General features: G+C 49.7%; 1 protein-coding gene across 9 annotated transcripts in view; it reads right to left on the reverse strand.

The window, feature by feature from the left end:
• Positions 1-27,586, reverse strand: part of CACNA1D (calcium voltage-gated channel subunit alpha1 D) — a 320,332-nt gene that overhangs the window by 53,403 nt on the left and 239,343 nt on the right. For all 9 annotated transcript variants that reach the window (XM_082347969.1, XM_082347972.1, XM_082347971.1 and 6 more), the window contains 15 exons: positions 26,778-26,898; positions 23,956-24,070; positions 23,364-23,433; positions 22,433-22,499; positions 21,541-21,688; positions 19,258-19,387; positions 15,960-16,019; positions 13,173-13,279; positions 11,596-11,683; positions 10,676-10,783; positions 10,536-10,588; positions 9,009-9,155; positions 7,051-7,252; positions 4,820-4,978; positions 3,392-3,502 (listed from right to left, as the gene is read on the reverse strand). In XM_082347969.1, the coding sequence (XP_082204095.1) occupies positions 3,392-3,502; positions 4,820-4,978; positions 7,051-7,252; positions 9,009-9,155; positions 10,536-10,588; positions 10,676-10,783; positions 11,596-11,683; positions 13,173-13,279; positions 15,960-16,019; positions 19,258-19,387; positions 21,541-21,688; positions 22,433-22,499; positions 23,364-23,433; positions 23,956-24,070; positions 26,778-26,898 (1,686 nt within the window). The remainder of the gene's footprint in view (positions 1-3,391; positions 3,503-4,819; positions 4,979-7,050; positions 7,253-9,008; positions 9,156-10,535; positions 10,589-10,675; positions 10,784-11,595; positions 11,684-13,172; positions 13,280-15,959; positions 16,020-19,257; positions 19,388-21,540; positions 21,689-22,432; positions 22,500-23,363; positions 23,434-23,955; positions 24,071-26,777; positions 26,899-27,586) is intronic.

Raw genomic sequence — 27,586 nt, forward strand, 5'->3', positions numbered from 1 at the left:
TTTGGGACCAGGTGACCCAGTGTCCACGACACACCCGCTCTGCACAAAAGCACGAGGACAGCACTAAAGCACTTTCTTCTTTCCCCAAACCCAGTAACTCTTGACGTTTTCCAAGCTCAAGTGGCTGGGCAGGTAAATTAGACATTTTCAAGGTAGAGTTGACGCTTGAACAACGTGGCTTTGAACTGTGAGTGTCCACATACACATGGATGTTTTTCAAGAGTAAATACCACAGCCCTACGTGGTTCGTGGTTGGATGAATCAATGGGTGCAGAGGAACCTCGGATAGGGAGCGGCGGCTCCAAGTAATACTCAGATTAACCCGCATGTTGTTCAAGGGTCAAGTGTAGAACCAAGATCAAAATGCTTCGAGGTCTAAGACTTGGGAACAAAGTGTGGCTCCCTGAGGAAAAGCCCACATGGAGGCAGGTAACGTACTTGAACAGGTGCTGCACAAAACACCAGATGGGCAGCCTCTGGAAGCACAAAGAAGGAACCTTGGACAAATCAGAAGTGCTCTTTAGACCTATGGGAGTCAGTACTGTGGACAAAGCCCTTCTTCTTCAATCTCCCTCCTTGCAGCAAGAGAATTCCCTTGAGAAGTCCAGTGGCTGCCCCTTGGGAGTACTGGAGGGGAAGGCCAGGGGAACAGGACTTGGTTCTTATCTACATCATGGCCCACCTTTCAAAACCCTAGGGCGCTCAGTCGCTCCAAGTGCACGAGGTCGATGCCCGATGGGTGGGTCTTCCCTGGGGAGCCGACATATCCCACTGAGCAGCCTGCTTGCTCGGTCCTCATTCCTTGGCTCTTTGGCGTCTCACCACCTTCCATGCTTGCCTAACCCACACTCAAAACAACTTTTCCCCTGGAGTGATCCCACCTCCCCACCAGGGAAGCTCCCAGCTCGGACCACATCCCTCTAAATGTGCTCTCACTCAAGAAGCCCCCTTTACCAGTCAGGCCCTTGAGTACAAAAGGAGTCAGGTTCCCCCACTTGTTTGAACCTTTCCTCCTATGATGCCTTCTCACCTCCCAGGAAGGATTCTAACTTCACCCTCTGTATTTCTATTACAAAACAGCTGCAACCCTGTCTCTCCTGACAGATGCTGACAAGTTCTCCCAGAATATGTGCCCCTCACTGTGGAGAACACAGCCCCAAAGGACCCCGCGACAAAGCTCCCCAGGAGAGACAAAGACTTTCTGAGATGAAGCTGATGGGCCAGGTTCCCAGCCCTCTGTCCCTCTGGCCATCTCCTCACAGAGATGCTTCCCTCTGCCACCTTTGCAACACGGCTCCTCAGCCCCACTGCCCCTCTGATGGGTAGGAGGGCCTCGCTGACTTCTTTGTGGAAGACTACCCTCCTGGCCCTGCTTTGCTAACATCAAAGAGGAGATAGGAGAGTCAGGAAGCGTTTTAAGAAGAGCTTTGCTTCTTGGTGAAATGACTCCCTCCGGCTCCTCCAGACACACCGTCACAACACCAAAGCCACCTGCTTCGCAAATGCAGCGACAGTGCCCCTCAAGCGTAGAGGTGCTGCTATTGCTGTTTTAAAATTTCTCTCACTTGTGATCTGAGGTTGTCTTCTGCTGTGAACACACCTTGCGGAGGAAAACTACGAAGCGGCACAATTTCTAGCGGAAATCACTCATTTAAAAACTCTGATCGATCAGTACTGATTATAAATTAGCTACTCATTTCCCCTCGGCCTCACCAGCCTGTTCACACGCCACTGAACTCTCCTCCCAGGTTTGGTATCAGTGGTTCACTGGACACAGCCGCTGACAGTGCACACGCAGACACACACGGACTCACACACATGCCGTGGGCAAATGTGCCTTCTCAGAGCTTAATCACCAGGCAGGGCAAGACACGGCGAGGGCATCTAGGAAATGTTGCATAGATATGTGCCATGTTGCCTTGATCACGTGCTTTTGGAGTCCTTACTCTGCAACCCTTCCATCAGTCCAGACAAATGTTGATCAAAGACGGAAAGGGGAAAGGGAAGCAAACCAAAAACCTCAAAGGAAGTTCAGAAGAGTTTGGTGGGGCGGGGAAGAATGTGCGTGTGTGGAGATATGGACAAGTCACAGTAACTAGCATCTGGCCATGCAAAAATGCCAAGTTTGACCCCACTGCAATCACCCCGATCAATCACTTACAAGCGTCCTTTCTTTTTGGTCCACAAAGATCTGATAAAGATTGCATAGGAATTAATTCAAATTAAAGAAAGGAACAGTTCTGAATTAGAATTCCACTTACGGATGGAGTATGTGAAACCGTCATTTCATAATCCGAGTCTTACTTAAATTAGTGTTGTCAGATACCTTACACCCTGATGAACAGACACTGGGGTCACTGAACTCATTCTCTAACTCTGATGGGTGGAGGCTTTGCTAGAAAAAAACTGAGGGTCAAATGTCTCACAGCTCGGCCAGGATCTGCTCCTCCGTCTAGGGTTTTAGGATGAGGGAACATCACCACTTGATGATGGGGATGGTGGTCGTCATAGTAACAGTCCTGACATGTCTACAGCATGAGGCTACATGTCGAGCACTCTTATAAGCATGGCACACAGAGTGATTCTTGCTCCTCCAAACTGCCCTATGAAGTAGGACTACTAGCGCCCTCATTTCATGGGTGAGGAAATGGAGGCACAGAGCATTGAAGTATCGACAACTTGCTCGGGGATTTGAATCCAGTCTGGTCCCAGAATGGTGCGTGCTCTTCGACACTATACTATCTGTCTCTTATGCTACAGACGTTGACAACTGTGGACTGGAGTCACTCTGTCCTAAAGGAGACATAATACGCGAGCACTCCAACACAGTTTAAAATGCTCATGTCTTGTTTTGTCTTAAAGTCAAGTGAAATTTTTCTAAATTAAACAAACGAAAGATGGTATGGCTGTGAGAGGTCTGCAGCTGGTAGAATTTTCCATAAAAGGGGAAAAAGACGCTGTAGACCAAGAACAAAGAAAACTAGTCTTTATGCTGGAAATGTAAAAGTAAAATCAGGGCCGAATTATTTCTGATGGGTTACGTGAAAACAATGTCTCCAATGCTCAAGTAATGAGGCGAGTTTCCCTGAGACAGTCTGACACACACTTTTCTAGAAACAGAAAATCAGGTTTCAAAACAATCTCCATTCTGCAAATTCCTAATTCTCTCTTCTTCTTTTTCTCAGAATTGTTTTTGTGAGGTTTCGTTTTCGCAGATTTATTTTCCCATATGTACACAGATGCCCTAATCAGATTTTAACGTTCTCAGGTGATAACCTAGTTAACGGCCAGAACAATTCAGCATAATCCAATAACACAAGACTAACAGGAAGTGGGTGATTCTTTGGAGTGATTCAGCTACAGCCTTTGACAAGTGGGTTCAGCAACTCACCTTAGGTTTAAACGCAATGACTTTCAAAACCATCTCGACAGTGAACACCCCGGTGAAGACCATGTTCAGGATGTCCATGGCGTCATTAAACATCTTGGACTGCTCGTAGTGCTGTGGATGGAAGCAGAGGCACAGTTCTCAGGGGTCCACTCCAGACTCGCAAAAGGAGGCTCCCCAGCCCACCACCCCCTGCAGGCGTCCGTCCGCCTGCCACGTGGACAGGCAGGCAACCTCCCCGGTCCAGCACCCCCTCCCAGTGATTCCACTGACGCTGCGAGGGCACATGGTTGGCCCCCCACAAAGCGCAGGGGGCCCTGACAAGATGAGGGTGACCGAACGATGAAGGGGAAAGACATCCACTTCCTCTGCTCGGAATAAAGGGAATCCACCCTTTCTCCCAGCAGGGTTTCTACTCAGGGCCTTGACCCAGGCACAATGCAGAACACACCCACAGGTCTATGGACGAAGGTAGGATTCGGTTAGGATATATTATATGCCATTTAGGCCTATATTCAATCAAAGGCACTGTTATCTTGCCTCCCTGCTTTTCCCTACATCAGCAGAGGGTCCTCATTCATAAGGAATTCTTATATTTGAGGAAAGGGCCAGAAAACGTACCCTTGGCTGTCTTTACACTCATCTTCCAGACAGCACTGGGAGTTGGTTTGATTTGCTCAAGTTCTTAGAGCCAGTGGGAAACTGAATCTAGACCTTGGCCACTCTTGTCCTAGTGCAATATCCACTAGACAACGCAAGTGCTGGAAACGCTCACTATCAATACCGCCCTGTAATCCAACGTGGCCAATTGAAGTGAGCTGCACTCCTTGCTCCCAGAGTGAGCAAAGAGTCGCTGTCAGGCAGGTCAAACTCAGTACTCCACGGACCAGAAGACTCCCCACTGCCACGCTGAGAGTGACTTGAGGACAGGAATGACACTCTGTGACAGGCCCAGAGCAAAGTGCCTGACACAAATTACCCAGCATAAACTTTGTTTCCCACTTTACCAATCGACAAAGCCAGGCTCAGGGGATTTAAATAACTTTCCCCGGGTCACCCAGCTGCTAAGGAGTCAAGTCAGGATTGAAGACCCTGCCTGTTCATTTCCACACAGACAGAGCTTTCAGTCCACAACCACTCCCTGGCCACAGAAGCCCACAGTAAAGGTTTACAGGCCTGCAAGCCATGGTAGGGCTCCACAGAAATGTCACTTATGCTCACGCTGTACAGTCTCTTACGCAGAAGAGTGACTGTAAACTCCTGCCATGGCAACTGTTAGCCAGAATGGGAGTCTGGCCAAACTACAGCCCAGACTCATCAGATAATCAAACCCTTCTTCCTGTGAGGGGGCGGCATTCCACCCTCAGAATTTGGGGCATGGGGCTGCACCAAAGGCCCAGACGTGATCCACGCGGCTGTCTCCATGTTTACCTGCATGGCCAAGCAGAGTGTGTTGAGCATGATGAGGACAAACATCATGTATTCGAAAGGCGAGGAGTTCACCACGTACCAGAACTTGTACTGGTAGGGGTTTTTGGGGATGTATCTCCGCAAGGGACGTGCTTTCAAGGCGTATTCAACACACTGACGCTGCAACGGCAGAAAAGAGCAACGGGGATCCTGAGCACATCTATGGAAGAAGGACACAGTTCTCGTCTGCCCTGAAAAGCTGGTGCACACCTACTGGGAGGGAGCGAGAACGAGGGGAAACCGCCAGCACAACCCGCACAGGTACCACTCAGCATCACTGACAAAGGGCCCCCAGCTCCATCACCTCATCTGGTCCTCACAGCAGCCTTTGAGGGTAAAAGCAGAGCACCCAGTTTGCTTCCATTTCGCTTATTAAAAGACTGAGGTCCTGCGGTGCATTAAGCAGAGATGCAAAGCCTTGACCCACGTCTTATCCCTGCCTTTCCTTGATGCTGGTGGAATACATCCGTAGTTCTCCTGCCCAGGGAAGGAAGCCAAGTAACGAGAGGCAAGGAAATCCTCAAGAACCAGAGGCGCTGGGCTGACTCCCTGAGATTGGAGGTCCCATGGCTGCTCCAGGATGGACCCACACAAGACGCCTACCAGAAGCCAGAACGAGCGTGTTAACCCTAAGTGTCTAGTGGTGAGTGAGCTGTGTGTCTGTCTGAGAGCTTTTGAGGCTCAGGAGCTTGTCGTGTTCATCTTAGAACCCCCAGGACGTGGTCCGTGATGATGGCCAGAGCACTGCCCCGCCCACTGATGCTGGGGCCGAGACCGGTCCGCCCTTTGCAGCAAGCCCGGAGGGAGCCTCCAGCCCCGAAAGCCATTTCAGCATCATACCCTACTTGCTCCTAGGCCCAGACCGACCACAGGCTCTCTCTGTCCAGGACCTGGCCCTGCTGTGACCTCACATGCTGACTCTTGGGACCCCCGACTGGAGCCTATCCTGGACCTCGTGGTGACCTAGTTTCAGCTCTGGTTCTGCCTGGGTCTTGCCCTGACACTCTTCTTCCTTGGCGGGGGTCGGGAGGGGTGAAGAGCTGGGCCAGGCCTCCCTCAGACAGTCACTGATAAAATCTGCAGGGACGCCCTGACAACTCACAGCAACGTCTTCCTATAAACCAAGCTGTCCTCGTGTTTCCCCCAGTGGAGATGCTGCAGCCTGAGACAGACGGCCTCACCATGCACGGCGACTTCCCGCCAGGAAGCTCAGGCTGGCAGATGATTCTTGCTCTCTATGTAATCATCAAACAGAGAGGGCTACTGATAGAGGGCCTGGGGGAAACTCCCATAACAGAATCTCGATCTCACAGACTATCTTTTAGGGCTGAAAAAGACCTTTAAAAGTAACTCCTTAATGCCCTCAATTTAGAGAGAAGGGAGACAGCCCAGACAGGAGGTGGAGGCACCCACAGTCACAGAGCACGCGCAGGTAGAACAGGACCAGACAGGCCTCCCGGCTCCCTCGCATCAGCACACGATCAGAGCCAAAGGCCCCTGCACCTAACAGACTGGTTAAAACAACGTGCTAGATCAAGAGAGTGATGCCAGTGCAATCTGAGTCCCAAGTTTAAAGTTAGCGACTTTCCCGGTGGCGTGATAGGGTACTTCCTCCTAAGTCAATGGTTCTCAACCAGGGCACATTTGACAATGTCTGGAGATGTTTTTGGTTGTCACCAAAAATGGAGCGGGAATGAGGGTGGGGGGCAGAAGGTGCTACTGGAATCTAGTGGGTAGAGGCCAGGGAGGCTTCTCAACCACGCACAGCAAGCATAACAAAGAATTACCCAGCCTCAAATGTCAATAGTCTCGAGGTTGAGGAGATAAAAGGCTATCCCTTGGGAGGGACTGTACGACTGTCACTGGGTGCTTTCTGGCCCCAGGCCACACCATCCTACATGACTCTGAGCTGTCACTAGTGGGTCATGACCACAGAAGGTGGCCTAGGTATCCTGACTTCTCACTCACATGGCTGGGGGTAAATTTCAAAATTGCAGCCTAATCTGCATCTGGGAAACTAACTCTCCACACTGATGACTCACAATGGCTGAGAGTGTGCTCTGAGCAGGGCCCAAGCCCCAGGGACAGAGAGCAGGTGGGCACCTTTCTCTGTACGTGCGGGAAGCCGTCAAAAGAGAAATCAGTCCTCTTTGGCTCAAGGGACAGAAGCCCAAACAGTGTGTGACTTTAACCTGATTTTTGTCCAGCTCACAGTTCTTATACTCTTTCTCCCCCTGCTCCTGAAACGTGACGATGACGAAGCCCACAAAGATGTTCATCATGAAGAACGCTACGATGATGATGTAGATGATGAAGAAGATGGAGATCTCCACGCGGTAGTTGTAGATGGGGCCGACATTCTCTCCGTTCGAGTCAATGGCTTTGTACAGCAACCTGGAGAGCAGAGGATCCAGTGAGCGCCAGCGCCCTCGGCCAGCAGCCCAGCCCCGCTGGCTTCTGACCGCCTCTGCGGGCACTGATGGCCGGACCCCTCACTGGGAGCCCACCCCAAGGCCCCGGGACACGCGGAGGTCCCTCAGGAAGCCTCTTGAGCATTAGGCCCATCAGCCCGGCACCTGGTGGAGGGAACACCTGGGATATATTTGTTGACTGATTGCTTTGAAGACCGGAAAAGATTTTACAAATATCCAATAAGGCTCCTTTCTAGTCACAGACAGAAGAGAGGAAGGACATCACATGGAAGACACTGGTGGAAATGAAAGCTGTAAACGCAAGACAATGAGCGAGCGGCCAGGGCATTTCCAAAGAACTACGAGAGGTTCCCCAAACTGAAACAGGCACTAAAATTAAGTATGTGCCGGGCAGAACTCTGAGCAGAAAGAGGGGCAACTACTGCAACAGCCTCCAATTCAATGTGCGCTCGTTCTGATGCAGATTCGGCCCTTCCAGGCACCCCCCCGAGGCATGCACCGTGCTAGGTGCTTTCACGTCCATCTGGAAAGGCGGACATACTGTCGTCCCTGTCTTATGGAAGCTCAGAGAGGGATCTAAGTGCCAAGGTCACAGTCCCGGGGGCAGAGCAGGAGTTGAGTCCACCTCCCCTGAGCCCCAAGCCCCAAGTCTGTTCATTTCCCTGCCATCCCTGGTGGCAGCTGCCACCCAGATTTCCTAAAGCGCCGTGTGTAAAACCTGAGACCACAGCTAGTGCCTCTGTAGAGTGCAGGCTCTCACTCCATGCTCCTCTTCTCGCAGGACCAATCCACCAATGAGCAAGCCCCACCCAACAGTCTTTCTACATCGCAGACACTCCACACATCCAGAGAGTCCGGCCAGCCTGACCACCCTCCTCTGGGCATGAGAACTTGACATTCAGAACACTATCAACATATATATGTTCTGGTGGCAGGAGCTGGGGGGCCATCAGAGAGCAGAGAACAACAAAGGTACAAGAGCTCTCCTTTTGTATTCTACCTTCTTCCTTCTTTCCACTTATCTTACCTCACCCATCAAAATCCTAGCCATTCCTCAGGACCCTATGCTGCATGTCTCTGCCACACCAGGACCCTCCTGCTTGGCTTGGCTGAGGACACTGACTAAACGTGGGCTGTGAAAGGGGGAACCACATCTAGACAGCTCTGTTTCTTCCACAGGGCTTAGCACAGCATGTTGCATGGAGCTGGTATCAAGAGCACACTTTATGAATGAGCCAGCGAGCGTGGCAGTGAAAGACGTGGCACAATGGCACGTGTTAGTACATGACTAGGAGTGAATGAACAAATGAATGAATGGTCTGGGACACTAACAAGGGCCTCTTTAGGAACAGTGTAGTGGCAGCTTTACTGATGAGGTGACACAGGAGCTGGCCTGAAAAATGCCTCTGGGGACTCCCCATCCACATCCAGCGATGTCCCCCAGGAGCCCGCTGAGAGATACCCCCCTTCCACCACCCCAGCTTCCCAAATCCAAGAGTCCTGGCTGCCCACAGGGGTTAATCCTTTGCCTAATCAGACAGAGGAGCCCTGTGGGCCAGGAAGTGTGTGATAAGTGGCCCAAAGTTAAAAAGTCATAGAAAAGGCCTACAAAACTGGAGAAAAGCAGCAGGACTCGCTCTCCAGGAGAGCCGGCTCAGCCCAGAGTGCCCACGAAGTAGCAGGAGCGCCCCTGGGAGACACACGATCTCGGTACTCACGCGGGCCAGCCCTCGAACGTGGAGACCGTGAACAGGGCCATCATAGCTGAGAGGACGTTGTCAAAGTTGAAATCGCTGTTTTGCCAGATCCTCTCACGGACCACAGGGTTATCGACATCCCCATCCTTGTAGAGGATGAAGAGCCCCCTAGAGGGGAAAGGAAGTGGGCGGTCACCCTGGCAGGATGTGGAATCGGTCACACTGCCCGATCCCTCCCCCGGCCAGGCCACTGTTCTGAGCATGGCACAGCCTGCGTTTCTCCATATCTTGCCCTGCATTTAGCCTACTCTACGGTTCAAATAACCGTGCAGCAATGACTAAATGAGTATTCTCCAGAGTGACCAGGCAGACACCCAGCCTGATCACAAATGAAAACTACCAAACAAGAACCGTCCCTCATATAATGGCCTCAAAGTGTGCAATGAAGAACCGAAAGTTTTGGCCATGCAGAATTCCACAAGCTCTGGGAAACAAGCCCAGGCATCCTCTAATCTACATTTTAGTTTTAATCAAATTCCTTCTCTTACACTAACAGTATTCCCAGTTTTCTTTCCAAAACAATTCTATAATCGCTGGCACATAGTATTTCTCCTAGAATGTCTCTATTTCACAGATGAGGAGGCCGACTTAGCGAGGGAAGGGAAAGCGTCTTCGCGCGGCTGCTACGCTGTCACCTCCATGGGCGCCCCACCCCCACCCCAGAGCACGAACGGGGTGACCGGGGCCCCTGAGGTGCACTGCCACAGTCACACGGCCTTTGGTGCTCTCTGACTGCACCTTCTGCTGAAAAGAAACCCTCAATGAACACAGTGCAAGCAGGCCAGCCTTGCCTGGTGACATCTCAAAAGGACAGGGACACGGGGACGTCTATGCTTCTAAGGTCTCAGAACTTCAGGCAATGGTCTCCGTGTCTACCTTCATAGTCTTCTGGATGCATTGGGATAAGAGGAATGAGTATATGCCACCTGCTCTCTCCTCTGCCCATTATTGTGAGTGAACATATGGCCAAAATGTGGACGATGGGAGCAAGGAGAAAGAAGCATCCTGGGACCTGTCAGAAGAGGGTGGCCAGATCCTGAACTCCAGGAAGTTAAGCTTCAAGTTCTGGTTTGAGGAAAAAATTGGATACGTGGCTGTAGGGGGAGCTTTTGGGGGGCATTTCATAACTGTTATTTTAGGTTTTAGTGACCACTCCCACCCCCAGTTTACTGATTCTATACCAAACATCAGAAGTCATCTGTCCATGCCTTAAGGGTGATGAAAAGCTTTGGAACTAGACAGAGTTGGTGCTCCCTCCACAATGTGATTGTATGAAATGTCACTGAACTGTACAGTTTGAAATGGTTGATTTTACGTTATGTGAGTTTCACCTCAAAACAAAACCCTTCCATCTCTCCAGCCATGAGCTGAGCTCTCAGGCCTCTTGTCCTCCACAACAAAAAACTTCTGAAATGCTAGCACGAGCGGATTCTTGAAGCTTTTTATCTGTTCTTCCAAATTCCCCACTCCCACGTTCAGGACACTCACCTGCATTCTTCGGGGTTACTTTTGGCTTCATCTGTGCATCGGTAAAACTTTCCCTGGATACAAAACAGACAGACAGTCAAATGTGGGCTCCGCCTGGAGAAGATGGGCTGGGCTCCATGCTTGAAGGCCCTTCCCTGTACCTTGAAGAGCTGCACCCCGATGCAGGCAAACATGAACTGGAGGAGGGTGGTGACGATCATGATGTTGCCAATTGTCCGGATGGCCACAAAGACGCACTGGACCACGTGCTAGGGAGAGGGGGTGGGGAGGCGACAGGGGAGCGTTACTTCCCTGTGTTATTTTAGCCACGGGGTGAACTAATACCAGCCAAGATTTTCTAGGATTGTATGCATTTTTATATTATTTGCCTACCTGACAGTCCCTTATGCTTCGTTTTTCAGGTAGTTATCTATGGAGTTACCCCCAGTGCATTATGGCCACGTGGGAGGAACGCCCTGTAAGCAGGTCCCTCCTTGGCTTCCTCCAAAGCAGTGAGCTCAGTCAGAAGAAATGCCATGGGGTACAGCACTGCCTGGCACACAGGCCCACAGGGCCCTGTACCCCGTAAGACGACTGAGGAAAATGTAAACCCTCTGGCCTTTTGTACACACTGCACAAGAATAGATTTAAAGACTAAAAGAAACCCAAAGGAATACTATTAATAATCAAAAAAATAGTGAAGTGTGAACAGTAATCAAATAAAGAAAAACATGTTAAATTAACAAAAAATTTTAAAAATAGTAACTTTTTTTCATGGAAAGGCATTTTATTTTATATATAGCAGTGTGTGCATGTCAATCCCAAACTCCCAATCTATCCCTCCCCTTACCCTTCCCCCCCTGGTAACCATAAGATCGTTCTCTAAGTCTGTGAGTAAAATAATAACTTGAAAAACACTACCAGCACTTAGCAGAGGCAGCTTCATTGGTTAGAAATGTTCTTTTCAAAGGCAAAGCCCACTGGAAAATCCATCAGGCCTCAACTCAGTCCCGGCCCAGAAAAATCAGTGATGACAGCTAACCCCAACCGAAGCCAGCCCAGCCTGGAGAGGAATCCAAACCTTAAGTCCTTTTGCTCTGTTGATTGCCCTGAGCGGTCTCAGGACCCGTAAGACTCTCAGGATCTTCACAACAGAGATGGCACTGGATCTAAGGGAGAGAGCAGAGGAAAGCAAGCCAGCAGAGTGCATTACAGCGAGTAAAATACTGCGAGATGATTTCACTTTAGTACAACTATGGTGGGTCCACGTGCAGCAGGGCTAATCTCTCCCCACGGCCCACACACGAGGATGCGTCTCCTCCTCCCGGTCCACGCTCCATGGCACCTCCTAAGCCAGGCCCCCCGCACTCTCAGAGACCCTGACAGGCACACAACTAATGCAGCAGAGACACAACTTAGGAGTTTGCTTTATTCTTTCTACCTGATGTAAACGCTAGGCAGTACTTGGCTGAGTTGCGTTGGTTTGGTTGGTTTTCTAAGTTTGGAGGCCTGCTGCAGTGCCCTGGTGCTGGGCTTCTCTGGCCTTCAAGGAGTCCGCTGTTGGGCGGGAGAGATGGGCAACCGCAAGCCAGCGTGTAGGTGTGACAACAGAGGGAAGGCAGCCAGGGGAACACACCTTGGGGAGTCTGGGAAGGCCCCATAGAGGTGATATCAGGTGAGTCCCAAGTGGGTATGGGGTTAGCATATGGGGGGGGGGCAGCTGGAGAGCGCAGGCACAGCTGCGAGCTTACAGGCGTTACAAAGATACTCATGAGAATGCCCTTCCAAGTTGTGACTACATGGTTCCCTCTCACTGGGTACTGATGGGAGGTGAGGAAGAGGATTTTAACACAGGGCAGTTTCAGGCAGGGGTCCTCCCCCTTCTGAGGGGGATAGAGCCTCTCATTTCCCTTTAGTTCAGAGGCCATGTGCACACACGTGCTCTCATATGGGGGGCACTGATGGTCAGCACCTGAGCAGAGGTGCTTCAGAGTCAGCAGGAAAGCAAGGCCACCCCTGGACGCTCCCACTGGAGCCTCTGCCCCAAACCCCCAGGTACAGCAGGCAGGCAGTGTACAGCTGGAGCTGTTCCCCACCAGAAATCTCTCAATGCCATGGAAAGGTCCTGGGGCTCTGACTTGCAGCTTTGGCCCCTTCTAGCTAAAAATTTTAGATGCCGAAAGAAAAGGGTCGTAGCAGCTGATTTATCCTGGAGAGGAAGGGAAGCCTTCAATATCCAAGCTGGAAAGGCCTGAGAGGTCACCTCGTCCAACCCCTCCTGTATAGAGGGGGAACCGAGATCCTGGGAGAGGAGCCCCCGCCGGCCCCGGGCCCTGGACCAGCCCCTGGAGAACCCAGACTAGAGTCCAGCTGCCCTCCCTCCTAGTCTAGACTTCTTTCACCCTCTTTTGAAAAAAATATCACAGAGAATAATGAGCACAACCCAGCAGAGGGCATAAAAAGAAAAACAGAAACACAAGAAAGCATGAGTTGTCCCAATGCTTTCTGGCATGGGCACAAATTAAGCTTTCCCAGATAACCGAATGCCATAATTAAAATGACGCCTAGGCTTTATGAATTATGTTAAGATTCCTCACATAGAACTTCCTGCCCAACAGTCCTGTACACACACGTTCACACACGCCCCAGAATACTTACTGGATCCCAAATGACACCAGAGACACCCCAACAACCAGCATATCCAGTAAGTTGAAGTAGTTCCTGCAGAAAGCCCCTTTGTGGAGGAAAGCTCCAAAAGTCGTCATCTATAAGCAGAATCATGAGTGATTTAGTGTTTTGTTTTGTTTTTTCTCTCTACAGAGGAAAAGAAACCTGGGCTCTTTACAAAAGCTTGAGCAAAGTATGACTCTATGAACAAGTGTGCATTAGGAAGCCAGAAATGTAAACCAACAGGGCAGAGCAACTGAATGCTTTGTTCAAAAATGGAAAAGGGGCAGCTGATTTCCTATACATTTTAAAAGAAGAGAGCAATTATTTCACTGGACATTATTACAGTGAAAACAAATTTCAATTATGAATATATCGTTGGCATGTCCAAAGGCTCTGTCTCAGCAGAGAGTCCACTTGACCAAGCTTGTCAGGATGTAATCGCTGCCCAGACAACCTGGCTTCCCCACAAAACGCCATTCCGGCCCTTCTGAGACCCCAGCAGAGCCCACATTGCTCCAACCCAGACTTCCCAAGTGGGGCTAGAAGTGCCCGAGCCCCGGGCTCACATGCTCCGTTGATATAGAAACTTGCATGGTTTTCCCAGGCCCCATATTGCTCCTAACAGCCCTTAGTGATGCACCCATTTTAGAGGCTCCTCCAAGTCCAGCTACTCTAGCATGTGCCAGGTGTGGCTCAGAAGCCGTCACCTGCTAAGTCACGTCACCTAAGTCACGTCACCTGCTAAGTCACGGCCCTGAGTGCCCGGAGCCCACACCGCAGGTTCCCCACTGAGCTTCTTGAATACGGAGCTTAGTGAGGAAGTGCTCCAGAATAAAAACTGCAAAATACATGGAGTTACTGCTTCTTTAAAAAAACAGATGGGAGAAGTTTCAGATAAGTACAGGAGAGCAGAGGCAGAGCTGGGAGCTAATTATACTGGCCCATATGGAACTGCCAATAATTAACCCTCTTTAACCTACCAAAAAAAGGCCACTTCAAATGGTTTAACCCAGTATCCAAACAGCCTTCCAAATCCTCCCCAGGCCACCAGGAACCACCCTTTCGATGTCAGCTGCTTCTCAAAGATTCTGCATTTTCTGAATCTTTCTTGTTTTAGCTCATTTTCCACTCTATGAGATACTTTCAAAACGAGGATTGATTTGGAAGATTTAAGTCACTGAGGCAAATATATAGAAATTGAAAAGCAATAATTGTGGGTTTTTTTTTCTTTTAAATAAACCTGTGTCTCTTTGCCCTGAAGCCCAAGAGGAACTAAATGCATTGAACAACTTAAAAATGTGGAAAGTAAAACCTCAATTAACCAGGCTAACAGGCTAAAGATAACATTTTCCTGTTCAGTTTGAGGAGAAGGCAAATTGCCAAAAAAAAAAAAAGCAGCTCAGGATGAAGCAGAGGCCAGGTGAGCGTCCTTGCACCCCACGCCCTGTGCCTTTTGCACCAATGCCCATCACCGCGGAGACAGAGGTAGAATCTGCTCTCTGACCCAGGCAGCATCTCACTTAGGACAACCGTCAACCAAATTTACTGGCCTAAAGGCAGGAAAATGAACTCAAATGCCTAGAAGATTTTTAACAAGGGTTTAAACAGAGGTTGGTTGGTTGGTTTTTTGGTTTTCATTAACCAAAAAAAAAAAAAGAGAGAGAGAGAAAATAACTAAGTACCCTATTGCCTGGAATGTTAACTGAGGTTTCATTTGACAGAAGATTTTGTGAAGAGCCCAAGTTCCACGGTACATTAAAATACATTTTTTTTTCTTTGTTTGTCCTGAGATGCACACACAAAAACCCCAACATGGTTTAAAGAAACTGTGGTTCCAAGACCTCATTCCCCAGCTTGTCTCTCCACTAGCAGATGACTGCCCTGACAGTTGTCCCAGGCCACGTTGTCCCAGTACTGCGAGGACGCATGCCCCTCAGCAAGTCTGGGGTTCTGGGCTCTCTGCTGTGGCTCTCCAGACCTCTGAGTACATAGGAACGAGCTCTCCCCAGGGTGGCCTTCACAACCAGTACACAAACCACATGCAGCAATGGCAACTGGCAACTCATGCATGGGCAGCACATTCCGGGCCCCCTGTCCAGGGGGTGCTCTGTTCGTTTGTGTAAATGTAAGCCCATCCATTAAAACAGATATATCTTAACACAAAGAGACCCACATTATCTTGCAAATCCTGTTGCAAGAAAATAGTGTGTTACTCTTTTAGGGCACTGAAAACACAATGCAGTCAAAGAAATGAGAAGAGAGACATTCCCTTCGCAGGAGAAATGCTTTTCCTCTGACTTTGATGTCAAGAAGGGTGGAAGAAAGTTCACACACAGTGTTGTATCTGTTATCAGTTGACACATTTCAGAGGACATTAAAAAAGGAGCAAAATATAATTTCCAATCACTATTAGGAAGCCAAAGTAGCTCCTACATGCATTCAAAGGTTAAAAAGAAACAGCAAAAACAAGTTGAATGGTTACAGGAAAAAAATCCTTTGGTTAAAAAAAAAAAAAAAAGCGGAGCTTGATCACAGAGGACAAAAACTGAAAATAGCCAAAAGCACGTCACGCGTCTTGGCCGTGTGTCACACACAGGAGCAGGCCCCTGAAACACACTCCTGTGGCACCTGTTACCTTCAAAACGATCTCAAATGCAAAAGTACCAGTGAAGACATAATCTGCATAACCTAGCATCTGGAAGGTAAACAAAGAATTGCCACCGTTATTGCTACCGCTGCTTTAGAGTATGCGAGGATCAATGAAAAAGCCATTACCTTTAACAGGATTTCAACAGTAAAGATGGCTGTGAAAGCATAGTCAAAGTAACCCAGTATCTGCAAGGCACAACACGTGGAGATGAGAAAAAGGCATCCGGACAAACCCCGACAGCTACACGCCCACAAGCGGTCAGAGACCCGTTCTCCCGGGATATGCCTGCCACCCTGGAGGAAAGTGCAGAGATGCTCAAAGGGCCCCACCTTGGTCCAACCAAGAGCTTTGGGGATACTTACCTCCTGTAACCACTCCTGCTGACACCTCTCCACACCCCCCCCACCCCAGCCTCGTGTTCTGGGCAGACAGAGGCTCACTTATGAAAGCACTATGCTGGTAAGTAACTTGTGGCACCAGATAAATCAGTCTCACACACATTTTAGATTTTTAACTGCCTTTTTGGTAGAATGAAATATGCTGTCATTCAGCTGAACTTTGGATTGGAGGGAAAATGTAAACAAAGGTATTAGTGGCACCAAATGGGGCCACGTGTCCCCTCCAATTCCAGCCCATTCAATCAGGGAGCAAACACCCTTCCCCCACCGATGTGCCGGACTGGAGAAATCTGCAAGGAAGAGTTTCACTTATCATCTTCCTCCTGCCCGCTGCTCTGAATCTAACACCGCTCTCTCTCTCAAGGCAGGTGTTTTCCTTGCTGGGCCCATTCAAAGAACGGACTGACTTGGCCTCTGAATGATGGTCCAGCCCACTTTATCAGCATTCCTGAGAATACTGTCTACTTTCCAACCAGTGGAGTCCTGCTAACCCTTTCTGGGGTCCCTGCTTCTCCTCAGGGCGGACAGGTGGGCAGCAGTGGGCCTGACTAAGGCTGCCCACAGGGAATCCTCAGCCACAAACACAGCAGCCGAGACTCTGCCACTGGAAGAGGCCGTCTTGGCTGCTTATCTGCATGACAACTGGGCTCTGTGGTTTGGGGGAACTGAAGAGAGCGGCCCTGGAAGATAACCCATGGAGCCCACCCAGGCCAACTCCGTTCATTTCACAGATGTGGATGCTGAGAACAGGGGCAGCTGCTCAGGCCACGCGGCCAGTCTCTGCGTCGCTGAGCGGGAAGCCAGGTCTCCGATATGCCAGTCAAGAGCCACGGGCCCTGCTGTGTCCGTGTGGGACCCACCCCAGGGGAGTCCTTACTACTGTTACACTAAGGCGAGGACCTCTGTTTCAAAGGCAGCCCTCCTCGCTGAAGTTCTCTCTCTTCAGACAGTATTATTCGTTTTCCAAACTGTTTCCATTTGGGGATGTATAAATTTTGCTGGAACCCTTCTGTGTATCTGTGCTTCTGGCCAGGCAATGAAAGGTCTTTCTCAGTACACTACCAAGGCTGCCCACGGGGGACCCTGCCCCCCCTCCTTAGCCCCTCCGAGGTCGCAGCAGGGCTGTGCCTGCTGAAAGCACATGGGTAGCCAAGAATGACACAGCTGCCGACAAGCCAACAGCTCAGCCTGGTACCCGGGGTCAAAGCTCTTGGACTCAGGTTGTTCTTTCCTCACTCTGCCTCCTTTCTCTTTTTCACTAATGAATCAGCTAAGGTTTAAAGAAAAAAAAAAAAAGCACTGCATGATATTAGTTATATGACGTATCTAAAGTAGTGAAACTCGCAGAGAGAAAGCAGAATGGCGGCTGTCAGGGGCTGGGGGAGGTGGACATGGGTAAAGTTTCTGTCACACAAGGTGAGTGAGTTCCAGAGATCTGCCATCCAACATGGTGCCCAAGGTTAAGGATACTGTCTTGTATCCTTAAAATTTTGTCAAGGAAAATCTCACGTTAAGTGTTCTGACTACGGTCAAATAAAAACACTGTGGTATTTTAAAAGCAAGACACACATACATATGTACATCTATTAAAAAAGAACAATAACATTCTTGGGAAAAGTGGCAGGGAAATAAACCCATGGGGAAGTAATTACAATAAAAAATTAGAACATGAGGCCCGCATGTAAATTAACTCTTTGTCTATCTGTGTTCTAGGACTAGCTTCTGACCTAGTCCATCACATAATGGTATTTGTTTCCCAAACAGCTTTTCCCCCTTGTGTCTCATCTTTAGGATGGAACCAGTGACACTGAGGGCCTTGTTCCATCTGAGTGTTGAGACAGCCTCGAGAATCTTAACAAAAGCCCTAACCTCTGAGTACAGACTGAGACAGGCTCAGGGCCTTCATCTTTACAACACCCACACATGTTTTGAGGGGAAGATCTTTTAATCTTCGTATCAGGGTGCCCGAGTTTCAGCAATCTGATAGATTGGGTTTGCCAGGCTTCAAACCAAGAGCACTGGAAATGAAAAGACAGCACAGGGCTTGGTTGTCACAACTGAAATCGTGGGACACTGATCTGGTGATTTGTCTAAATACACAAATCTCTAAAAATCTGTTGTACAGAAAGAGGTACCAACCAGGCAAGGCAGCGACCCCTGACGGCCTCGCACACTTGCGGGCCTCCCTCCCCGGGCAGCTTTCTGGGCGATCATCTGAAACTGCGCTATGGTATTGAGGCCGGGCGGTCAACAGGCTACCGTCCTCTGAAGCTGTCTCGCCTCTGGACTGTTCTCAGTGCTGACAGCTGACCTGCTGAGACTGAACTGCTCAGGCAGGAACTGATTTAGGTACCAGTCTCTGCCCAACATCGATGCTGGGGAAGGGAGCCAGCCCTAAATTATGAAACTGATTACAAAAACGAGACTAAACCCTCTGCTTGTCTTCTTTGTAAAGCCACCTCCTGCCCCAAACTAACCAAAACTTAGTTCTTCTCCACTGAACCCTTCAGGTCCACATCTGTCATCTCCCTAACTTGTATTTCTTGTCAGTAACAGAACCAAGTAGCTTTGTGCATTTAAGTCTTCCTGCCAACCCTACATAAGAGCTCCCGGGCACGTGACACACCTGGTTTCAATTTTCCTTTCTCTCCTGCTGGATGCTGCCACCAGGTGGGAATCTCAAAATAGGTGTGCATGTGAATTGGACCAGGGAGGGGGAAAGAGGGACCAAAATGTTGGCAGCGAGGAACGGAGAAGTAGAGAAGCGGAGCCCCTGAAAATACTCAGTTATTGCAGAATATTTGAAACGAGGTGTAAAATATACGATTCAATAAAGGTTTGTGCCCGTAAAACAAAACCCCTCTGGCACTGACAAACCTGAAAGAAAATGCCTACAGGTGAACAAGAGGCCCACTTGAGCTTTTACCCTCACGGCCCCTGCGGACCCTGCGCGGACGCGGCCTCTGCCCGAGAGCTCAGCGCCGACCCGGGGAGCCCCGCCCTGCCGTCCTCGCTGGGGGCTTACAGTGTTCCGGAAGGAGTGGCTGCGGATGGGGTCCTCGGCGGCGAGGGCAGCGCTGCTCAGCATGATGAAGACGAGGATAAGGTTGGTGAAGATGTGGTGGTTGATGAGCTTGTGGCAGCCCACGCGGATCCTGCAGGGAAAGCCGCCGCATGGACGCAGCCCCAGAAGGGCCCGGGCCCTCGGCACACTAGGGCCACTCCGCGGCGACGAACCAGGTGGAGGACAGCTGTCCCTGTGCCGCCCAAGCCCCCACCCAGCAAACGGACCCACCGGACCATCAGCCCCTGGAAACCCCAGGACGGCAGACCCCAAGTGCTCTGTATGAACACGCCGCAGAGACCATTCACTGAGTCCTTAAAAGTGTGGACACCGTCCTTCTGAAGGTGAAGAAACTGAGGCTTCAGCCTGTGAAAGAACTTTCTTAAGGCGACCCAGCTATGGGAATTGCCCGGCGGTCCGGTGGTTAGGACTCTATGCTCTCACTGCCGAGGGCCCAGGTGTGATCCCTGGTCAGGGACCTAAAATCCCACAAGCCGAGCGGTGTGGCCAAAAAAAAAAAAAAAGGTGACCCAGACAGTAGGGACTAGGGGCAGAATTCCAATCCAGGTCTGAGGGTGACATAGCCCCACCATAACGTGAAGCCCAGCTGCTCCCTTTCCCTGCCTTGGAACAGAGACCGAGGTCAGAGCTCATCCCAACAGCTCACAAAGAATGGGAGCAATCCCAGCAGTTGGGCTGTATCAAAACATGACCACAGTAAGTGAGGCTTGGTGGAATCTCCTGTTACGTGGAGATTCTGTCATAAGTGCTATTTTTGCGGGGAGGAGGGGGAGTCGACCCACAACAAGTACTTCTGAGAAAGTCAAGTGGAAGTTACACCATCACGCAAGAATCTTAGAAGGATGCCACTGCACGTGCTCAGCGCCCCCAGCCCTGGCTCTCACGACGGCGCCACAGGCCATCAGAGCCTTTCCTGATGCCCCTGATGTCCCACGGGCTAGTTAGTGCAGTTAGTGCCTGACTTCCCTTAGCCTCGATATTTGACTTCAGAATTTAAAGTTGGTTTTTTTTTTTTTTTTTTTGGTCTATAGAATACATGTAGGTTTTCCTTTGAAATGTTTTTTTCACTTTAAAAACTGGAGTCCACTTTATATGAAGGTGACCCCTTGCTTCAAATCTTCCCTTTTGGGGCTGCTTAATGCTGGGATGTGGTCCCTGGAGGGCCTGCAAGCCATCAGCAGCTAGGGAAGGCCTTCCAGTGCTGTGAGGGCAAGAGTGCTCAAAGCTTTGGGGGAAAATCAATCCATTCCTCCAATACAGGCAGACGCAATGAGCTGCAGATGTCAGTGAGTCGGCTGAATAACTTTTTAAAAGAGATACCCAAACTGTCAACGGTGATGAGTGATAAAGACTACCATCCAGTCTTCAAGTCTGTAAGACTGCAGCCCCCCTTGCTTCCCACCTATGTCTCCCTGGAGCCTGTGAATTTATGGAGTTCTTCGCTGACAGCCCAGAACTGCTTCTGCAATTCTAGAAACCTTTCCAGGAGCCATCGATTCCGCCCCGGCATTTCACTCCCTCCCAGATCATTTAAAACCTAGAAACCAGCTAGTAAATACACATCTTCCTCTTACAGTACTTGTGAGTAATTACCATGTTCCTGGTGAGCACCTGATCATTTTAACAAGAGAAATGCATTTTAAGCAGGATATCAGGGAGCTGAACTGAATAGCTACCATCTATACAATATCACTGAGCGATTATTACTTTATCACCATCAAACTCAATAGGGAAAAGTAATCAACTAAACTGGATCTCTGGGTGAAGATACGCTGCAGAAGTTGGTCAAAATCCTCATCCCCCACAGCATCTTAACAGAAGGCCCCCTCGTGAAGAAAGGGTCCTTTGGATGGAACACACTTCACAGGTGACGACTCACGGCACACCAGAGCTGTGGGCTCTGACCGAGCCACAGTGTTGCACCACTGCTGCCCCAGTGCAGGGGTTGGGGGGAGGAGAACCTGGAACAGCACTTCTCCCAGGACCTGGTCACACCCCTAAGCCCCTGGTCCAGGCACAGGAAGGCTAGGAAGAGATGAACAGAGGGCAAAGGCAAGGCTGGAGCAGGACAGGGGTCCGAGGGGGCCTGGGGGCTCTGACGCTCAGGTGCAGAAAGGGACTGAGAACCATCTTCCCTCACCCCATCCCCAGCCACCCCTCAAGCAACCTGTAGGGTCCCTGGGGGAGACGGGGCAGCCGCGCAACTAGAAAGGGGATATTTACGGGTTGGTCTTGCTAAGAATGAAGAAAGCGCTCCCTTCGGGGATGGGGGTGATTTTCTCTTTCATGTTCAACTCAGAGATTCTGCGAGGACGGGGGCCAGCAGGAACCTCGGGTTCATCCTCTTCCTCCTCCTCTTCCTCTTCACCTACTTTAAAGGAGACACTTTTTTTTAGGCATGAAATAAACAAAGACTGCATTTGGGTTTCGATGGTCATCCTCAATTTCACATGAATATTTGGCTTAAACTTTAACATCATCTATCAGCTTACATTAATCAAAACCCTTCCAAATCCGAACGGAGAGTATGTGGGGGTGGAGAGAGGCTGAGAAGCGGCCCGTCTGGTGAGCATGCATAGCTGTGGGAATGAGGCCCCAGCAGTTTAAGATCTGAGCGAAGGTGAAGGTGGCAGCTGTGGGATTCTCACTGCCCATCCCCCCAGCACCTTGCTGCTTCCCCGGCAAGCCCCATGCTCTGCTTCAGCCTGAAAAACTGTGTGGGGTTTCAAATCACACAAAGGCCCCCAGGCTCCCTGACTCCACGGTCCCTCCCATGCCAGCCAGTGAAGGCCCCAGTCGAGGTGGAAGTATCAGGTGAGTGTTGATAACTGGCCGTCTCCTAGAGAGACGTCCCAGCCCAGTGTGGGCTTGCCCTGCTCCACCTACGCGTTCTCTCCCCGCCCCCTGGAGCCTAGGTTACATAAGCCGCCTGCAACCACGAGAAAAACAGAGCTAACCGGCCCACGAGGGGACTGCACCCGTGGCCTCGGCGGCCTCGGCAGCCCCACGTGTGCCCAGCTGGGCCAGCCAGCCGCAGACTCAGCCGCTGATCAGAGTGAGAGCAAAGACACATGGCTCATGCGCTGAGAGCCTGTCTCTGGCCTCCGCCACATACCTGGCACATCACAAGGTGGGTAGGGGTCCTTGTCCTCATCCTCTTCTCGGTAGTCATCGATGGTGACCTGGGAAGACAGAGAGGTCTTGGGAGGAACGGAGACTGACTTAAATGTACTTGAGAGGGGCAAGTAAAGGCTCAACCCTGCGGTTCAGCACGGGGCAGAGGAGTTGTCTCCAGAGCGTGCGCTGTATGTAAGTGTGTCGGGACAGCAGGTGCCCCCAGCTGGTGACTCTGCCGAAAACAGAAGGTCTGAGGGCAGATGAGGAGCAAACTGGTGTGACCCCTGCCCAGCCATGGACAGCCAGCCCCACCCATGCCTCTTCCTCTCCCAACACTGGCACCCACGCTACGTGAGAACTGCCTTACAGATTCCTGCCGCCCCGCCAGACTGAGAGCCCCACGCATGCAGGGACCTCGCTGGTCTTGGCCATTTCCGATCCCCAGTAGCTGACACACAGTCACCACTCAAAAAGTCTTTACTGACTCACTGAATAAATGAACAAATTAATGAAAAATCCAGAGCTGACACGGTGCACGAAGTTTCACAGTAGGGCCCTGAGCGCCCAGACCCTCTGATCCTGAGACACCCACGCACTGGGGACAGACATCTTTCAGCAATCCTTGATTTTAATCCCCACTGAGAAGATACTGACGCAGGTCAGGCCTGACCACATCATTCCAATCAAGAAAAAATAAGCGGTCAGACCAGTTCAGTATGCATCATACCAGCTCTCTGGTGAAATACTGTTAACAACCAGCTAAGTGCCTTAATTCACTCAGACACCCCTGGAAAGCCAGTGTCTATGACGGGGCGCCACACTTTCACTACTCCAAAATATCACACACAACGCTGTCACGGTGTAAAGGGTACATTTATGGTGATATCAACAGAATCATTTTGAAACAAAGTGGAGAATGTAACATCTACCTTGTTGTCACTGTTGGCTATCTGGTTGACTTCTGGTTTGTTGTTCTTTTTATTTTCCAGGCTTTCTTTTCTACAGAGAAGAGAAGAGAACAAAAAAAAACCAAGTAACCATACTGCTTTGTATAAAAAAGCTAATCAGGATTCTGAATCAACAGTGGCCCAGTGAAGGACAGAAATTAATTGGAAACAACCCTAATAGCAAGAACATAGCACGACCCACACCCAGAGCTTCCTGTTCACCTCACTGCACTGGATTCATTACACAGATCATCTTATTAAAATTCTCGTCCAAGAGCTAATCAGCATGGAATGCATCATTTATTTTATGACGCCAAAATTAACTGCAGTGATTCGTTAAGCATGGGGACGTGTGACTCCTACTCTCAGCTCCGAGGGGATGAGAGCCAAGGGCCTGGGTTCTGCCCAAGAGTCCAGCCTCTTTGGTCGGCCCCACAGGACCAGCCAGGATCCCCACAAAGCAGCAGCACAGGAGCTGCAGCTACTGTGCAGCCGGGTGCCCCCCAGGCCCCACCTGCGGATGGCTCCCCAGGTCAAACCCCTCCGCCAGCCGCCCAGGTGAAAATGGGGTTACCTGGCAATCTTCTTCCTTTCCTTTTCTTCAGCTTCCTCTTTCTGAGCGGTATTCAAACTTTCAGCATCAGCCAAATTGTCTACAGCAATGGCCAAGAAGACATTCAGTAGAATATCTAATTTGAAAATGTTAAGGATGCAACACGGTTCTAAGTGCAGCTACACATGGTCAGTAATGGCAATGAAACACCCCCGTGTTCAGGAGGCTGGTGACAGGTAACTGTCCCCTAGTGCTATGTTCACTTGGTAAAGCTAGGAGACCAGAGTCCCATTTTTTATCAAAAAGAACTAGAACCTGTAGAAGATAAGCTGGCCAAAAACAAAATTAAGATTCACCAAAACCCATGAAAACCTACGAACGCCAACATTCCCCTTCGTGTGTGTGCATGTATGTGCTTGTGCACATGTGTCTACACATCTAGGTGTCTATGGCTATGACACACATTGCATAAAACAATCTATAACATAAGGGTGTTATTTTTATGCATTTTGCATTTCGCTTTATGCATTTTGTTTTCTTTTAAAACACTCACACCCACAACATATCTATCTGGGGCGTCCTTTCCAAATAAGACCCTGTAAAGGCTACACATTATTCAAATGATGATCCCATCGCACAAGGCAGCCTGAGCCTTTCTTATTTGAAATGACCTTCTGAGTCTGTGAATACCTCGTGCATTCATTCATTCCACAAACACTGACTGACTCCAGCACGCCTGCCTTATTGCCCGATGGCTCTGGACTGCTGCTCTGCATTGTCCCCCGGTGGCTGTTATCTTAGACTATTGTGGTTGAATTTCATTTTTGCAAATAGTAAAAAGTTAGGTGACTGAACAAGTTATCAGGTTTTTGGCTCTTACTATAATGTTCTATGTGTGGTTTCCTTGAATGACTGAAAAAAATATCCTGAATAAGGCTCCCAAATCAGACGATGCCTGTTTCTTACTTGTTAGCAGTTAAGTACATTTTGGAGAAGCACAGGGATCAGAGGGCAATAAATAGGTCAAGACGACTCCCTTCTCTGACTGATGCTTCCCTCTGACATACCGCCACCTGCATGCAAGACAACGGGAGCCCAGGGACCCCGGCACAGGAGAGGCACAGCACGGTCCCACATGCCCTCCACAATCTGAACTCTCAGGCGGATTGCTGAACATGTCAACAAACATAACCTAACAAGGCGCTGATAATGAGCAGGCTTCCAGGGGATGTCATGCTTGACCTATTCAAGTCTTTAAGGAGGATAGAAATGTGAGTGGATTCTGTGAAGACTTTCAAAACACCTTTGATACAGTAGGATTATTTTTTAAACAGAGTGGCAAGGAGCCTGGGGAAGCAGTCTGTCCTGGGCTGGGCGATGGCTTGGCAACACGAGCTCTCCTCTGACGGACGTGGGGTAATCATGGCTCAGAAAACGATTAGTGCTGGGAATAACTGCACTGAGAATCCCTACTAATGATTGCAACTAAGAAATACTGCATCTCTAGTCTTACAATGACACTAGATTCTTTTAGGTAGTAGAAAGAAAATGCAGAGTAATAAACCACAGGAAAATCTTACAAGTTTGTAACAGCTGGTTTCCAAGAGCAAATACCCGTTATCTGTTTTTAGAAGCATTACCCACCAGACCCTCCTAAACAGTGGTGTGCTGTGGAATCTATTTGAAAACGTCTGTCAAGCACCTCTGACGTGCCAGGCACCGTTCTGGGTGCTGGGGACATGGGAGGAAACAGGACAGACTGGAGTCCAAGCTCCCAAGTAGCATCTATTCTAGTTGGGGGGGGGGGACAGAACATAAACTACTTAAGGATTTCAGAGAGTGAGACATGTACTACAAAGAAAACACAATATCTAACTGGAAAGTGGCCAGGGAATACTTCTCTGCAGATTAGGGCCAGTATATGGCTGTGGCCTAAAGAATTAATCACGAGGAGAGCAGAAAAAGAAAATACTGATCATTCATTTAACAAACACTGACCAAGGGCTGTGTGTGCATGACCCTGTGGTGTAAGCCACGAGACATGTGAATACAAAAAGAGATCGCTGACTCAAGAAGCTTCTCATCTAGTTGAGAAGATGGAGAAATGCCACCCTAAACTCCAGCAGGACCCACAGGCAGTAGGAGGCATATGCAGAGAGCCTGGCAGGAGAGCTGCCCTCTGGGCAGGGGGGACAGGGTGGTTCTCTGCAGCAGGGCTGTTGGAGCTGCATGAGAGACTCCTAGGATTTCTATGTGTTGAGAGAGGGACTTCCGTAGAATACACTGAAGAACAAAGCACTGTCCCCATAGGTTTGCACTGGGGTTTCCACCCTGAAGAAAATTCACTAACAAGCCAGAGAAGATGAAGGGGAAAACAGCTCAAGGGATGTTGTATGAAATTAAATTTGTTTTCCTCCTCTTAATCTGTCTTACCTCAATTTGATTACTAGCCAGCCAAAAGAACCTGGAAGCTAGAGGGACATTTTTCTTCCCTACACCCTCAAGGGTGATGGCACGGAGAACAACAGGGCTTTGCCCTAAGCCATCCCTTGGGACCTGTACAGGAGACGGGACGTCATGCCGAGTGGGTGACCACTGGTGCAGCCTACGTGCCGTCTCAGGCTCCCTCCCGTGGCTGCTGTCATTCCTCAAAGCCTAACTGAGACTCTGCTTCTCCTGTGCTGCCCTAGCAACAGCGAAAGAGGGCACAGGAGTGAGGTGAGGGCACTCACCTCCCCACCACAACGGATACCACCATCGCCACGGGGAAACTCAGAGAGGAAGACAGCAAACACGACACGGTCAACAAGGCGGCCCGGGTCAGCCTGAAGGCTGAAGGATACAGTTACCGCAAATGAAGAGGATGATGAAGTAGATGCAGACGATCATTCCCGAAGACGACGGGCCCCCATACGCCATAATGCCATCGTACATCACAGCATTCCAGTCTTCACCTGTCAGAATCTAAGAAGCCAAAACTGGGATCAGCGGGCAGGTGGATTCACAGTTCCCACGGTTCTCCCAGAGCTCCTGGGGGCTGCCCATGTCCGGTGTAACCTGCCTTTCACAGTTCAGTTTGCACTGAACAAATGCACCTGTTATCCTATAGTTTTTAAAATGTTATGCTTAATCACATAAATACATGAGTTAACTCTTCTGGTGAAAATAAAAGAGCATTCCATGTAAGACTTGTGTACCCTCTAACTACACCCCAGGCCACTCGGTCCCCTCCCCAGAAGCATGCTGTTGGTGTGTCTCTCCAGGACCTTTGTGCATTTAAACACGTGTATACATACCCAGAGAAAACAGGCTGTACAACCAAATAGAAATTTGGCAAATGGTTTGAAAAGGTAAAGCAATTCACAGAAAACGAACTATAAATGGCTCTTGCTCACATGAGAAGACATTCAACATCACTCCTGACAAGAGTAATATCAATTAAAACCACAATGAGATACCATTTCCATCTACCAGACTGGCAGTAATCAAAACGTCTGAACACTCACTACGGTGAAAGGGAGTTAGGCAACGGGCAGTCGCCACACCCCATCACTGGAGGATGAACTACCACAGCCTTGAAGAGAATACTTGGGCAAGAGTGTCAAAGTTAAAAATGGACACACACCCTTTAAACCAGCAGTTCCACTCGGGG

Source organism: Balaenoptera borealis (genome assembly GCF_965194805.1).
Source record: "Balaenoptera borealis genome assembly, chromosome: 12".
Lineage (NCBI taxonomy): Eukaryota > Metazoa > Chordata > Mammalia > Artiodactyla > Balaenopteridae > Balaenoptera > Balaenoptera borealis.